This window comes from Callorhinchus milii, unplaced genomic scaffold (assembly GCF_018977255.1).
Source record: "Callorhinchus milii isolate IMCB2004 unplaced genomic scaffold, IMCB_Cmil_1.0 Scaffold1, whole genome shotgun sequence".
NCBI lineage: Eukaryota > Metazoa > Chordata > Chondrichthyes > Chimaeriformes > Callorhinchidae > Callorhinchus > Callorhinchus milii.
The window spans coordinates 19,848,435-19,862,205 of record NW_024704742.1 but is presented as its reverse complement, the minus strand read 5'-3'; the positions used below and the strand labels follow the sequence as shown (position 1 = coordinate 19,862,205).

General features: G+C 41.7%; 1 protein-coding gene across 10 annotated transcripts in view; it reads right to left on the bottom strand.

Moving 5' to 3' along the window:
* rapgef2b (Rap guanine nucleotide exchange factor 2b) overlaps positions 1 to 13,771 on the bottom strand; it is a 228,131-nt gene that overhangs the window by 155,865 nt on the left and 58,495 nt on the right. For all 10 annotated transcript variants that reach the window (XM_042337922.1, XM_042337925.1, XM_042337934.1 and 7 more), the window contains exons 2-3: positions 5,847 to 5,917; positions 3,679 to 3,735 (exon numbers count right to left, since the gene is read on the bottom strand). In XM_042337922.1, coding sequence (XP_042193856.1) covers positions 3,679 to 3,735; positions 5,847 to 5,917 — 128 coding nt within the window. The remainder of the gene's footprint in view (positions 1 to 3,678; positions 3,736 to 5,846; positions 5,918 to 13,771) is intronic.

Here is a 13,771-nt window from a genome sequence, read left to right as displayed (position 1 = left end):
TCACTCTTTGAAACAAGCCATGCAATTCAGTCCTTTAATGTGCTTTTCCCCATATCACAGCAGATTATTATTCTTCAGACATCTACCTTGCTCCCTTTTGAATACCAATGGATCCTGCCTCAAGCACTACTTCCAGAGGACATTTTCCATCCTAAAAATACTATGTGAAAGCATTATTTTTCCTAATCCTCCTTCCTTTGCTCTAACTGTTTTACATTGATGCCCTATAACTGCTGACTCCTAGAAATATCCTCCTTTTGGAGGGGGTGGGGGTGCAGCAGGGAGAAGGAAGGTAAGCAGAGTCTCCACGGAACTGGCTCCAAGTTGATGTGGTGGCAACAGAATTTTGGAATCCAGTAATCCTCTATTGCAGTATCGGCAGTTTGGTTCCTGAGCCACATACACCATATACTCTGATGACAGTCCAAGCAGTCACTGGGAACAGAGGTACTTCCCACTCAGCTCCTGTTAATCCTGCAAGCCAACGCTTTAAACAGGTGGAGAGGTCCTGGCTGGACAAGTGGCAGGGAGCTTGCCACACTGTATTCTCATTGGCAAGCTGTGCGGTTTTAGCTGGTTAACTCTCGCAGTACCCCAATACAAATTCTTGAGGTTCCCAAGCCCTAGCTCTTGCCAATCTGCACCAAATACTCTACAAAATTAGGTAAACTGGGCAAGTCCCTCCAGAGAGTCTACATTCCACTCACTGCTATAAATCAACTGGCTCCCCAAAAGGGTTTGGGATTTTCATGGAAAAGGGCAGCGCCAATTCGTGGAGGCGCCAGCACCAAAAAGCATAAAGCAACACATAAAGCTCTCCCTCCCTCACATATCAGTATCATCCAAACCCTGGCACCACCGCGGTCACCTCTGCCCCCCTCCCCCCCTGATGGCGCAGGATGTGGGTAGCCAGCCAGGCACATTGTTAGGCCATTCACCATCATGTTGCTGGTGGTGACTTTCCTCTCTTCCAGCCTTCCCAGCGATCCCACCAAGATAAAGTGAAGAGTGATCTGCATAAGGAGGAAAATAGCAGCATCTATGCCTGCGTCAGGCGCAAGCGCTCCCATTTGCACTTGCGTGTAAGTGCCTATAAGGCCGATGTGTGGGTGTGTGAAGTGTATATCAGTCGATTCTTGGGGACCCAGGAATGGTGCAATTGGGGCTGGTGGCAGCTTTCAATCTCCAACTACCCCATCTAGCTCTAGCCACCTGCTGCCTATGTATACTGTAAATGCACGCGGGAAATTTCCCGATTTCCCAAATAGACAATCCTGATCAACACATTAAGTAATCAGGATATCAAGGGGGTAAGCTTGCAGCAAGACGATACCCCAGCTGCTAGGATAGACCGTCACCCATCACAGCTGCTGGATCTAAGCAGTAATGTCTATTGACAGTGGCTCTATTATTTAAAAGGAAATTCAAAACTATTGAAAAGAAACAATATAAAAGATTATGGGAAAATGCAAGGAATTGTGATTAACTCTGATGGAGCTCAATCAAAGGCTCAATAGGTGAATAGGCTATGTTGTAATTTGTATACTCTAGAATGTTTTTTAAATGTGTGAGGATCACTTCATTTAGTGGTCTTGCAAATGCCATTATTGGAGTTTTTAAATCAAAGCTTCTTTTAAATGCAGTCATCCAACAGGTATGAAGGCAAAACTACTGATTTCCTTTGAAATGGATGATAGCCATCGAGAATGCACTTAATTTCAGTTATTCATCTAAACATACTGACCTACTTTGCAAGTTTGGGACAAAACTTAATAAATAGGCAATTGGAGATGATTGTCGGAAGGGTTCTGTTCCATCATATCGTGAGCAAATGCATCTACACAATGGAGCTGATGGTCTACAATAAGCAAATGTAAACATCAATAAGATTACTACTAATTGTTGTCCCAATTGGAAAAGGGACACAATGTAACAGGAAACTAAGATTTTTTCCAAAGAATTATTCGATCAGGATGCTAAATCTGGTACAGGTTGATGCCCCAAGTATCTGAATCTCACTGAACCTTTAAGAAGAAACTACAGGGTGACCAAAAAGTCGTGCAGCTACCCTACTATCTAAAAAAAATCATTTCTTTAAGACTTGTTAGACATTGTAATGGTATCACGTCTTCTTGGTTATCCTGTATATTCATCCAGAACACAATCTTCCTTAATTAATCAGGACACAGACACCCAAACAGAAAACAAGTGTCCATCAGCTTTTGGAACACTAATTTAGGCTCATCAGATCACTGCCAATGTTGTTTCCTCTGCGTTCAGGTTCACTGACAATGTCATTGACAGCAACCTGATGATCCAGAATTCACACTTTATTTGGTACTGAAAACAAAATGATCGATTTCCAGTTCATCAGATCTCTGCCAACATCTGCCTATGTGTTGGGTGTGTGCATTCATCTGACCAACCATTTCTTTATATGGACATCCCACGTTGTGCAGAAAAGTGTCCTTAATAATAACAATTTAAGAGAGATGGATAGAATTTGACAAAGAAATAGAACATTATATGGAAGCTATTGGTATAAGCTGAAAAATTGTTTGGAATTTTTTTAAGTTTAAAATAAACTTTCAAATTTAAACAGCAATTCTCCTTGGCCTTTCCTTCTTCCAAAAAATCCACACTTTGTTCCAAAACAGTGTCAATTGGAACATACATATTTAAATTATAATAATTAGCAGGTAACCCAGAATAGTCTCCAAATAATAAAACAACGGAGGTGTACTTGCTTAAATGGGAATATTTTAAGTAAATAGTCTTTGGCAGGCTGGTTAATACAATGTGCCAGTTACATAATGTATATAAAAAAAGTCAAATGACAGCAACAGAGCCTGTGAAATTTCTTCTGCACCCTCAAAGAAAACATCACCTTGCATTCTGACTGCTGCTAATAATTAAAATGATATTCTTTGCATTTGATGTAGTGTCTTTCAAGTCAAATAATCTCAAAGTGCTTTACCCTAATTACAAACATGGAAGACAATTTGCTCATAGCAATGTCCGGTAAATTGCCAGGTGATGAATAACCAATGTAGCTAGAGAAACTCCCTTCTCTTTTTGAATAGTATCATTGATTCTTTGGCATCTTTAGCACAAACTGATCAGGCAGATAGGATTTCAGTTTAACATTTAATCTGAGAGACAGCAGTTCTGACAATTTATGCTCCCCAACATTACAATGAAGTGTGAAACCAGTCTGTAAGCTCAAAGTCCTCAAAGTGTGGTTCGACCCACAAACTTCTATTCCTCAGGAAAAGAGCTACAGACTGAGCTGAATTCACTGCATCTGAATAGCCTGTCAACACTCAGAATCTAGATTTGCACATTAATAATGTTGAGGGTCAAGTAGTTAGCTCCAGTGGTTCAGCAAGCACTGGCTTAGGCTTGATGGATTAAATCAGTGGCCAACCTTTTGAGTCAGTCGACCAAGTACATTTTTCTTGATTGAATATTTCCTGATTTATGGCCACATCACAAATATCGCTACTCAGTGACTCTTGGAAACAAAATACAGGAGATTGATTTAACACAGACTTATCTAGACTAGTGCAAATGTTCAGCACTTTTTCACCCATGCACCAATGGGTTGGCCACAACTGAGTTAAATGGTCAATAAGTTTATGATCAAAATGTCACAACAAATATAGTTCATTGACTTACTAGTACAGGACTTCATTTGCTTCATGTCTTTCATATCTCACGGTTTTGCACATTAACCTGGAATAGGAAAAGAAAGATTCCAGTCATACCACTGATGCAAATATTAATTTGTCATGTTCGCCTGCTAAATACTACAGAACTCCCATACTAAATAAACAATTCTTGATTACTGCACTATGCATCAGTAACAAACAAAAGACACCACTTTAGATAATATAAAATGCCATGCCAATTTTGTTTACTTTTGATGCCTTTTAACATCATTCAGCACTTCCAGGTAATAATAATAATCCTTGCATTTCATATAGCGCTTTTCACGGCTTCTAGACGTCCCAAAGCGCTTCACAGAATATATTGTAAAGTGAATTGACTGTATATTTGTGGGCGAACGCGGCAGCCAATTGCGCACAGCAATGTCCCACAAACAGTCGTGGATTGAAAATGACCAATTTATTATTGTTTTGTTTTTTTGGAGGGATTATTATTAGGCGTGTGGAGTAAGGAAACTTGCCCAAGGTTTCGCCCTGTCTGGAACTGAACTCAGGTCTCTCGCTTGCAAAGCGAGTGCTCTAACCACTGAGCTGCAGGACTCCACAGGTAAACTGCAGCATATGCCAAATGCAGAGTAAAGTCCCTTTTACATTACCCCCAATTAATCTTGCTTAAACCACATTAAATCACGTAAGTCACAATAAATATTATGGTCCCCACTGGTGTGGCATACGTGATTTTTACTATATAAGCAGGAATCCTGGGAAATCAGTTTTTCTTTTTGTTTGCAGAATGATTAGACACTGTATGACCTACCAACTCGGTAGATTCCTCAGATACAACCAATCACTGACTTGCATCAGTACAGCACTGGACAATATCTGAATACAACTACTTAATTGTTTTTGAAAGATGTACTGTTTAACAGGTGTCAGTTTAAAAAGTTTAATCTGAGTTGGGATTAATAATGACGGTTTTATATAGAAAATGTTGGGACACTTATTTTTCAACTTCTTTATGAAGCCTGCCAGCTCAAAGAGGAACTTTGCAAATGAGGAATGTTAGAAGCAGCATAATACAAGACCCCATCAAAAAACTATTAGTTAACAATCCCATAATGGGACTAATATGTTCTTCAGAAGGTTATGTAAAATGCATTGGCAAATAAAAGTTCAAAAACATTAGTTTTTTTAAATCATCTTTCAAAAACGGTTTTAAACTCAACATTTATAGGAAAATAAAATGGGATTATTCATGGCTCTGATTAAAACAAAGTGAAGCAATACCAAGGGAGTTCTTGTGGTTAAAAATACTCTCAAGAAAATTGCAGGATTATAATGTATTTTCGTGCAAAATTCTCAATTTTCTACACAAACTGGAATCAGTCTCTTCCCTCGCTTGGCTGCTCCAGTTATTTCACTACAAATGAGGAGAAGTTCCAAACAGGTTCTATTAAATTTAGCAAGAGAGTTGTGATACGTGATATACAATTTGTATAGCACCTTTCACGTAGGGAGGACGCCCCAAGGTGCTGAACAATCAGTTTTGGACCCAAGCTGGGGGTTAGAATTGGGGAGGATGGAGGACAGATGGGGAAGCAGGGTGATCAAAAGCACGATTGAAGAGGAGGGTCTTGATATGGGTCTTGAAGGAGGTAAGGAGGGAGGGGGGCACGAGGTGGAGGTAGTGCGGATGGAGTTCCAGAGGGTGGGGGCAGAGTGTCAGAAGGCCCACCCGCCAATGGTGGGGTGGGCGAGGTAGGGGACGTGAAGCAGGGCGGAGCCCGCTGAGCGGAGGGAGCGGGCGGTATGTTGGGGGTTAGGAGATTGCAGAGGTAGAGGGAGTAAGACCATGGAGAACTTTGACAGTGAGGACCAGGATCTTGAATTGTATCCTCTGTGTGATAGTCGGGCGAGGATGGGGTTGATAGGGTCATGGAGCCTAGTGCGGGAAAGGACATGGGCTGCAGAGTTCTGGATGATCTGCAGCCTATAGAGAGAGGATTTGAAATACTTGATTTTGGTATTGTCAGTTGGATATTGCTGCATAATTACCAACAGTGAACTATCCAGTTCGGGCAGCCATGGATTGGTTACAACCCATTAAACTTAATGATGTCTTACTTTTTTTTCCCCCTTTAAATTATAAAATCAAGTTCTATTTGCAGTTCATTTTACCTGAACTGGTGTTCCCTCAGGTTAGAAAGTGCTTCCATTCCATGAAGATAAGAATAAACGATTTCCAAATCCTGCAGAAACAATTTTAAGAAAATAATTTATTATTAATCAACAAGAATTACTTAGTCAACACGCATTAATTAAACAAAATTCAGTCTCGGTCAATTATGGCAAAAGTATAATTATGCTTGCTGCACATTTCATTACTAATTCATTCACCCCTCAGGCTGCTGAAACCCTCACTCACACATTCGTCACATCAAGGCTTGATTATGAAAACTCCCTCCTCATCTGCCTTCCCAACGCTTCCCTTCACAAGCTGCAGATCATCCAAAACTCTGCAGCTCATGTACTCTCGTGCACCATCACTCCCACCCTGGCCCGACCCCACTGGCTCCCCATCCCCCAGAGGATCGAGTTCAAGATCCTCGTCCTCACCTTTAAGGCCATCCATGGCCTTGCTCCCTCTTACCTCTCTGACCTACTGACTCCCTACCAACCTGCCCACTCCCTCCATTCATCAGGCTCCGGTCTGCTCCACGTCTCCCGCCCGACCTGCTCTACCATCGGTGGCCGGGCATTCAGCCTCTCTGCCCCACACTCTGGAACTCCATCCCATGGTCCCTTCACCTCGCTTCCTCCCTTGCCTCCTTCAAGGCCGGTCTCAAGAACCTTCTCTTCGATCGTGCCTTTGGTCTCCCTCCCACCACTCTGCCTTCCCTCTCCCCTACACCACCCCTCCCCCATGCTCGGGCCCCGACATCTGACTGTTCAGCGCTTTGAGATGTCCTCCCAACGTGAAAATGTAATTTTGTTGTTGTTGTTATGTTATGTCTTGAAATTAAATTGACTCCCTCCTCCCACTGCAATGTTACAGAAAGAGTGGGGTCATAACTTCAGATGGCTCACAAATAATGAAATACAAATAAATACTATATTTTCAAGATTCTCCCAAGAGCACACCATGAGAAATGAAAAAGCGCAGTCAGTAAACCTGAAACTTCAAATCCACTTACATGAAGAGTTTAAAGAAACAAAGCAATGTTACTGAAAATAACAAACATATCAAGTTTACACTATAAATGAAAGTTTAATTTGATGAAAGGGCAGTTATTGCTGTACATCTAAATTTATCCCCCTCACAAATTAAAAATAATTGTATCCCTCACGTGCGACAAACATCCCTTGTACGACAAACTGACTGCTGGTACAAATATATATAAAGCTATATATGCTTTATAACAACATTCTATATTATGTACAATTTCTTCCTCAAAAATTAAATCATTTTACTACTCATTTCATTTGTTTGCAGGACAAACTGATGGAAATTGACTGCTACATTTGCTTACAGAACAACATTCTATGTAATGAACAGTATTTTCTTATTTATTTCCACCAGAGTCAATTTAGATCCTGTCTGCCTTGTGTTTCAGTTGGCTGGCTGTTAAGTGACCCATTTCAAAGATTTTTCTCTCCCATACATCCTGGTTTATATCCCCTGCCCATCCCATTGTTGTTTGTGGGATGTTGCTGGGGGAGAGAAGAATTAGCTGCCCTATTTGCCTGAATACTACTCTGTTAATAACAACAGCAAAACAGTAACCACACTTCACAGAAACGTTGTGAAGAGTTTTAGGACAATTGGTTTTATACGTGCTATATTAAATCCAAGGATTATTATTGTTTGCTAATTAATCTTTTCTTGTCAAGCACTTTAAGGTTTTTCTTTTATGAAAAGTGCTATTATAAATCTGTGTTGAATTTTCATTGTATCTTAATATACATTCAGGATTACCTCTTTGGTTTTGTATTCTATGCCCCTATCGATAAAACCTATGAAATCTTTTCCATTTATTGAGCTTCCTTCCTCTGATGCTTATACATTTCCCATCTTTTTCAATAAACTATTACTTGAAATAAACACTTCTAACTAAAAGCTATGCAACCATCACTTCTGTAAAAGGCAGCAGAGTGGCATGTCATGGGCTCTTTTTCATTATTCTCCATATATTGAGGTCACCACCTTAACTGGGCCATCTGGAGGAGCTGACAGGCGGAAGCACTTCACTACTTACAATGCTGTCAAAGCCACTCTAAGAAGGAAAATGGCCCTTCCTTTGTGATTGAAACAGACAACAAAAGTTGATGAAACCATTCAGACACTAATGCACATGTACTGAGAATTTAAAATCAGAGAGTCCAGGAATGCCATGTGCTTACGTACAAAGGGCAAAAAAGACTCTCCTTGTATGTTTTCAAGTAAGTTTTGATCTGCAATATTCAACATTTTAATCAATTTCTATCCAGTCTGACAGAAGACTAATCGCTCCACTCAAACAATCAGCTACAAGGTAAGAAATCTTAATGGGCTGTAACCTCACAGCAGGAGTTTAATAAGTGCTTTAACACTTGAGCACTCCCTTGCTGTGGACATATTTTTGCTAATTCTTAACCTGCCACAGCAAAACAATCATGACAGATGTTTCACTCACGTTCCCAGCTTTAAAAAGAAAATAAACTGTACATTTGTGATCCTAATCTTCCTCCCCCTCAATGAATTCTCCAATCAGAACAAAGGAGTGAAACAAGTACTTACATTTTACCTTCTCTCATGAAATGTTTGTTTGTTTGGTAACTACATTTGTTTCAGGCATCTCATAGCCCTTCGTCTCTTGCCCTTTGCACACTAAATATTCCTACTTGAACACATGCTAGATAGACTACCCCTATATTAATTCAGCAAATCTTAAACAATCTGGAGTACAACAGTGAGACAAAAACATAACACAGGATAACATTTGTTCAGTGGCAAAACAATTAAGATATTTGTAGGTAAGAATATAAAAAATTTTCAAAAAATTATACCCTCAATAGTTTTGATTTTTTCCCTATTGGCACTAAGTAGTTTTGTCTGCAAACTACAACATTATTCTTTATGTTCATAATTTATAGATGTTCTATTAAATCTCAATTGTTTATAAAAGAACTATTTTGAAATGTACAAAAGTATGATCTTCAATAATTATTTTTAACTTAAGGGACCAAATGTACAAAACTATTGAAATTAGGAAAACAGTTTTGTATTCACTTGGCAACTAAATCATAGTGTTGTTACAAAAGGATATATTTTTTAAACTTTGTTCTTACAAATCAACACTGACAATGGAGGAAAGTAATTTAGTAAAGAAAAACACAAGGAACTAAAAGTCATATTTATTCCTTGCTGTATCCACACGCCCATCATACAAATCACCTGTATTGTTTTTGAGCTTCATCCAGCGATAACAAGTCAAGAAAGAGAATGAAAATAAAGTGCAGTTCCTTTACTGAAATATAAAAATAAAGAGTCCTGCAGTTCCAACATAACGGAAAGCTGTGGGCAGCTGTTCTGAACATGAAAAGAACTGTTATGGAAACAGAGCTCTTTTTATTCAGGTTCAAAACTGTTATCTGAAACTCAGGCTAAGAGAAGCACATGACATGACAACCGCCTGGTCTAAAACATAAGCTTATTATTTCAGAGTACACAGATGAGTCCCAAGCCTAACGCAGTTACTCAGTTAAGTTTAACTGAGCAATATATTACCATTGATGTTCACTTAACAACCTGCCTCCAGCTACATCTGGGTTATAATCAGATGAATAAAAAATCCTTTTTTTAGCTTGTTGCATTTTAACGTGATACTCTGTGAAATGATGTGTACTAAATGTCTGGTTCAAAATTACTGTCGCATGATGTTAAAATAAGTAATAAAAATGCAGTAAACTCACATAAGTCATATCAGTTGGGACCAGAATATTTAATACAACATACGCAAAGTATGAGTTATGGCAAACTTGCATAAGTCATATCATATATGACTTATGTAAAGTTATATACAAGTCGGATTTTATATGACTAACACATACACAAGTGCTGAGCTGGCTGGCGACACTGAGACAAGATTTCTATATCATGTTTAACCTATGCATGTTAAATCTATCGTAGCCCATTCTTTCCATATACAGTACTGCACAGTACCTCATGTACAGAAAACATGTACAACGAATGGCACAACCAAACAAGTTTCAAAACAGAACTGTCTTAATAGAATATAAACTTAATTTGTATTTAGTTGGGGTATCTATGTTGCCTGATGCCATGTTGACTGGTCAAAACCTTGCCTTCCTTACTTGTTCACTGTTATGCGCATGCGGTCCTTCGGCATTGTAGCATGCAAGTGTACATTCAGTGATGGGTCAGGACTTATGTCCTGCGATTGATCCACACGCACATGCTACTTCAAGGCCAGTAAGGGCACATGGGGTGACTGATCCCCTTTGCTCGCCACGTGATCAACATTCCTCGCCCCCTTACTCACCACGTGATCCAATGCCTCTCACCTCTCTCAGGCCGCCCCCTCACCCCCCCTTGTGCGACAGAACAAAAGCGGCGATTGCAACAAAGCAGCGAATAGAGGTGTTAATACTGCAGAACAAAAGGGGTGGAGGGCGGGGGAAGAACATGCAACAAAACAGGCAGATCAGGGAGAGGAAGGGTGTGTCTGGGACCAAGATGATGTGGTAATGGTCACAGAAGAGGGGGAGGAAATTTGTAATACGTATTTGGAACAAATACATATTTTAAACTCTGTTTAGCTTGGATACTCTTAGGAATTGTGTTAGGTTTCTGCATGATATTAAAGTACAACAAATTACATTTGTATAGCACCTTTAGGACGTCCCAAGGTGCTGGACAGCAGGAGGGTTGGGATCAGGAGGGGTTGAGGGCAGGGAGGGTAAGGGATAGGAGGGTGGCCGAAGGAGGTGAGTTGGAGGTTGGAGGTGAGTCCCGATAAGTTCCTCGAAGGAGGCAAGGGAGGGAGCAAGGTGAAGGGACTGTACCATAAACTTCCACAGCGGGGGTAGAGAGGCCGACCTTGGTTGGTGAGGAGGGCTGGGTGGGGCAGGGGATGTGGAGCTGGACAGAGAAGGGACAGGACGGGTTGATATGGGATTAGCAGGTCACAGAGGTAGGAAGGAGCAAGGCCGTGGAGGGCTTTGAAAGTGAGGACAAAGATTTTGAACTCTATCCTCTGGGGGATGGCGAGCCAGGCGAGGATGGGAGTGATAGGGTCGCGGAACCTGGTGTGGGAGAGGACACGAGCTGCAGAGTTCTGGATGATCTGCAGCGTGTGGAGGGAAGAGTCGGGAAGCTGACAAGCAGGAAGTTGGCATAGTCAAGTCCAGATGTAATAAATGCGTGGATGAGTGTTTCGGCGGCCCAAGGGGAGAGGCAGTGGCGGAGTCGGGCAATGTTGCGGAGGTGGGGGAAGGCAGAGCGAGTCATGGCATGGATGTGGGGGTCAAACAAGACCGACAAGGTTCCGGACTGGCTCAGTAAGGTGGACTAGGCATCCATGGATGGTGATGTTGCCAGTGCCTGAGGTGTGGAGGCACTGATGGGAGCCAATCAGAAGTGTATGGGTCTTGTTGACGTTCAACTGGAGAAAGTTAGCGCTCATCCAGGGCTTGTTGTCTGACAGACATAATAATAATAATAATCCTTGCATTTGATATAGCGCTTTTCACATCGGGAGGACGTCCCAAAACGCTTCACAGAACACACTGTAAAGTGAATTGACTGTATATTTGTAGGCGAACGCGGCAGCCAATTGCGCACAGCAATGTCCCACAAACAGTCGTAGATTGAATATGACCAATTTATTATTGTTTTTGGTTTTGGAGGGATTATTATTAGGCTCTGTGTGGAGTAAGGAAACTTGCCCAAGGTTTCGTCCTGCCTGGAATTGAACTCAGGTCTTTCGCTTGCAAAGCGAGTGCTCTAACCACTGAGCCTCAGGACTCTACAAATGCTCTCAGGACAGCTGTGGTCCTGGAGTCGAGGGTGGAGGCAAAGAGATAAGAGTTGGTGTCATCTGCATACATGTGGAAACTGACCCCATGTTTGCAGATGATGTCACCAAGAGGTAGTATGTACATGTTGAAGAGAGCACCAAGGACAGAGCCCTGAGGAACACCGCACGAGATGGTGTGCGGGCTGGAAGAGAAGCTATTTGTGAAGATAAAGTGGACACGGTATGAAAGGTAGGATCTGAACCAGTAAAGGACAGGAACATGATGGTTGAGGTGAGAGGCGGTGGAAGAGGATAGAGTGGTCAACAGTGTCAAATGCAGCTGAGAGGTCAAGAAGGATGAGGAGACCTGGTCATAAATGGACAAAATGTCATTTGTCACTTTGACCAAGGCTGTTTCTGTGCTGTGGGCAGCACGGAAACCCAATTGGAAGGGTTTGTATAAGGAAGTGGTGGGAGAGGAAGGAGCGAAGCAATGACTCGTTCTAGGACCTTGGAAAGAAAAGTTGAAGATGGGGCGGTAATTGCAGAGCAGGGATGGGTCCAGGGAAGGCATTTTGAGGATGGGGGTGATGACGACTGTTTTTAAGGGGGTGGGAACGGTGCCAGTGGACAGGGAGAGGTTGATGATGTCTGTGAGTAGAGGGGCACGTGAGGGGTTGACAGTGGTGGGAGGGGGTGGGAGGGGCGGGAGGGGGCACGAAGGTGGAGCTGGGAGGTAAGGAGAGGTGTATGGGTGGGGTCAAGGGAGCAGGTGGTGGGTTTCATATGGGTCATAATGGTAGTGAGAGAGGAGGGGGAGGCAAGTTTGAAGTTGTGGAGGGAAGGATAGGTAGGAGTCAGAGGGTGACAGGGAGATGGGAGGTGCAACTGGACAGAGTCGGTTGAGCATATCCCCTCGGTTTTGGTTTCAAGTAAGTCCAGCATCTCCTCGTAGTTAGAGTTACATGATTGGCCGAGGAGCCAGTTGGTGGTGGAGAAGCGGAGCCTGGGGTAGTCCTTGGCCTCCAAGATTACCTTAGAGTAGAAAGACAATTTAGCGGAGGAGAGGGCGGAGCGGTAGATTTTGATCGGCAGCCAGATCTGCTAATGGACCATAAAGTTAGAATTGAGCCAGTTGCGTTCGGCAACTCGCACCTGTGCCATGAGGGAGCGGAAGTATCTGATTGACAAAACTATGTAATGTTCAGTGCTGTGAAATACTACCCTGTATGAATGGTGCTATAAAGCTCCTGACATTTCAAAAAAAAAAGCTCTCGAGATTTCAGATGGTAGTGAAGCCTTATAACAATCCTTACTTCGATATATAGCACCTCATCATGTTTTTTCCAGACATAATCGGACAGTAAAACCCATAGTACTGTATGGATTGCAAGTAGTGGTATCAACAGCAACGGTTTCCATTTGGTCTTCTGCCAATCTGTAGCAATCCCACAGCTAGTATGAATGCAAGATTATTTTTCTTTGGTTTTTCGAACACCTGACATGAAATCTCCTTAAGAAAATAACATCTTAAACATCTGGACTGAACCAAAGGATCAATTGTTCCAACAGTCATAATTGTTGACATCACTGAAACACTGAAGTGTGCTATTAAAAGCAAGACAAATACGTCTGTTACCAGCTGCAAGAGGATGTGCAGCCTCAATCTAACTGCAGAACTATTTCACAGATATGTCACTGTCCTTTACCATTTACAATAATGCAATCCATTTGGCTCAACACGTGACAAAATGAAAATCTGTTTTCATACTCTAGAAACTGAAGGCCTCTCCCTAGGGATAATGAGTTAAAACAGTCATTATTCCTTGATTTTTCCAAATGCAGCAACCCTGCTGCTGCACCAACTGAGATCAGCTAACCAGCACACACTAGGAATCCAATCACACGAGGTGGTGTATTTATCCACAAAGCCACAATCTATTTGAGTCTTTGAAAGTAAGGTCTTTGAGGAACTCTCATTAAATCTATTAAAAAAAATCAGGTGGATTTTATACAGATAGACAGCGAAATGACGAATTCAACATGATGAAATACAATAGTTTCAAAGCCAAATCAAGATGTGGT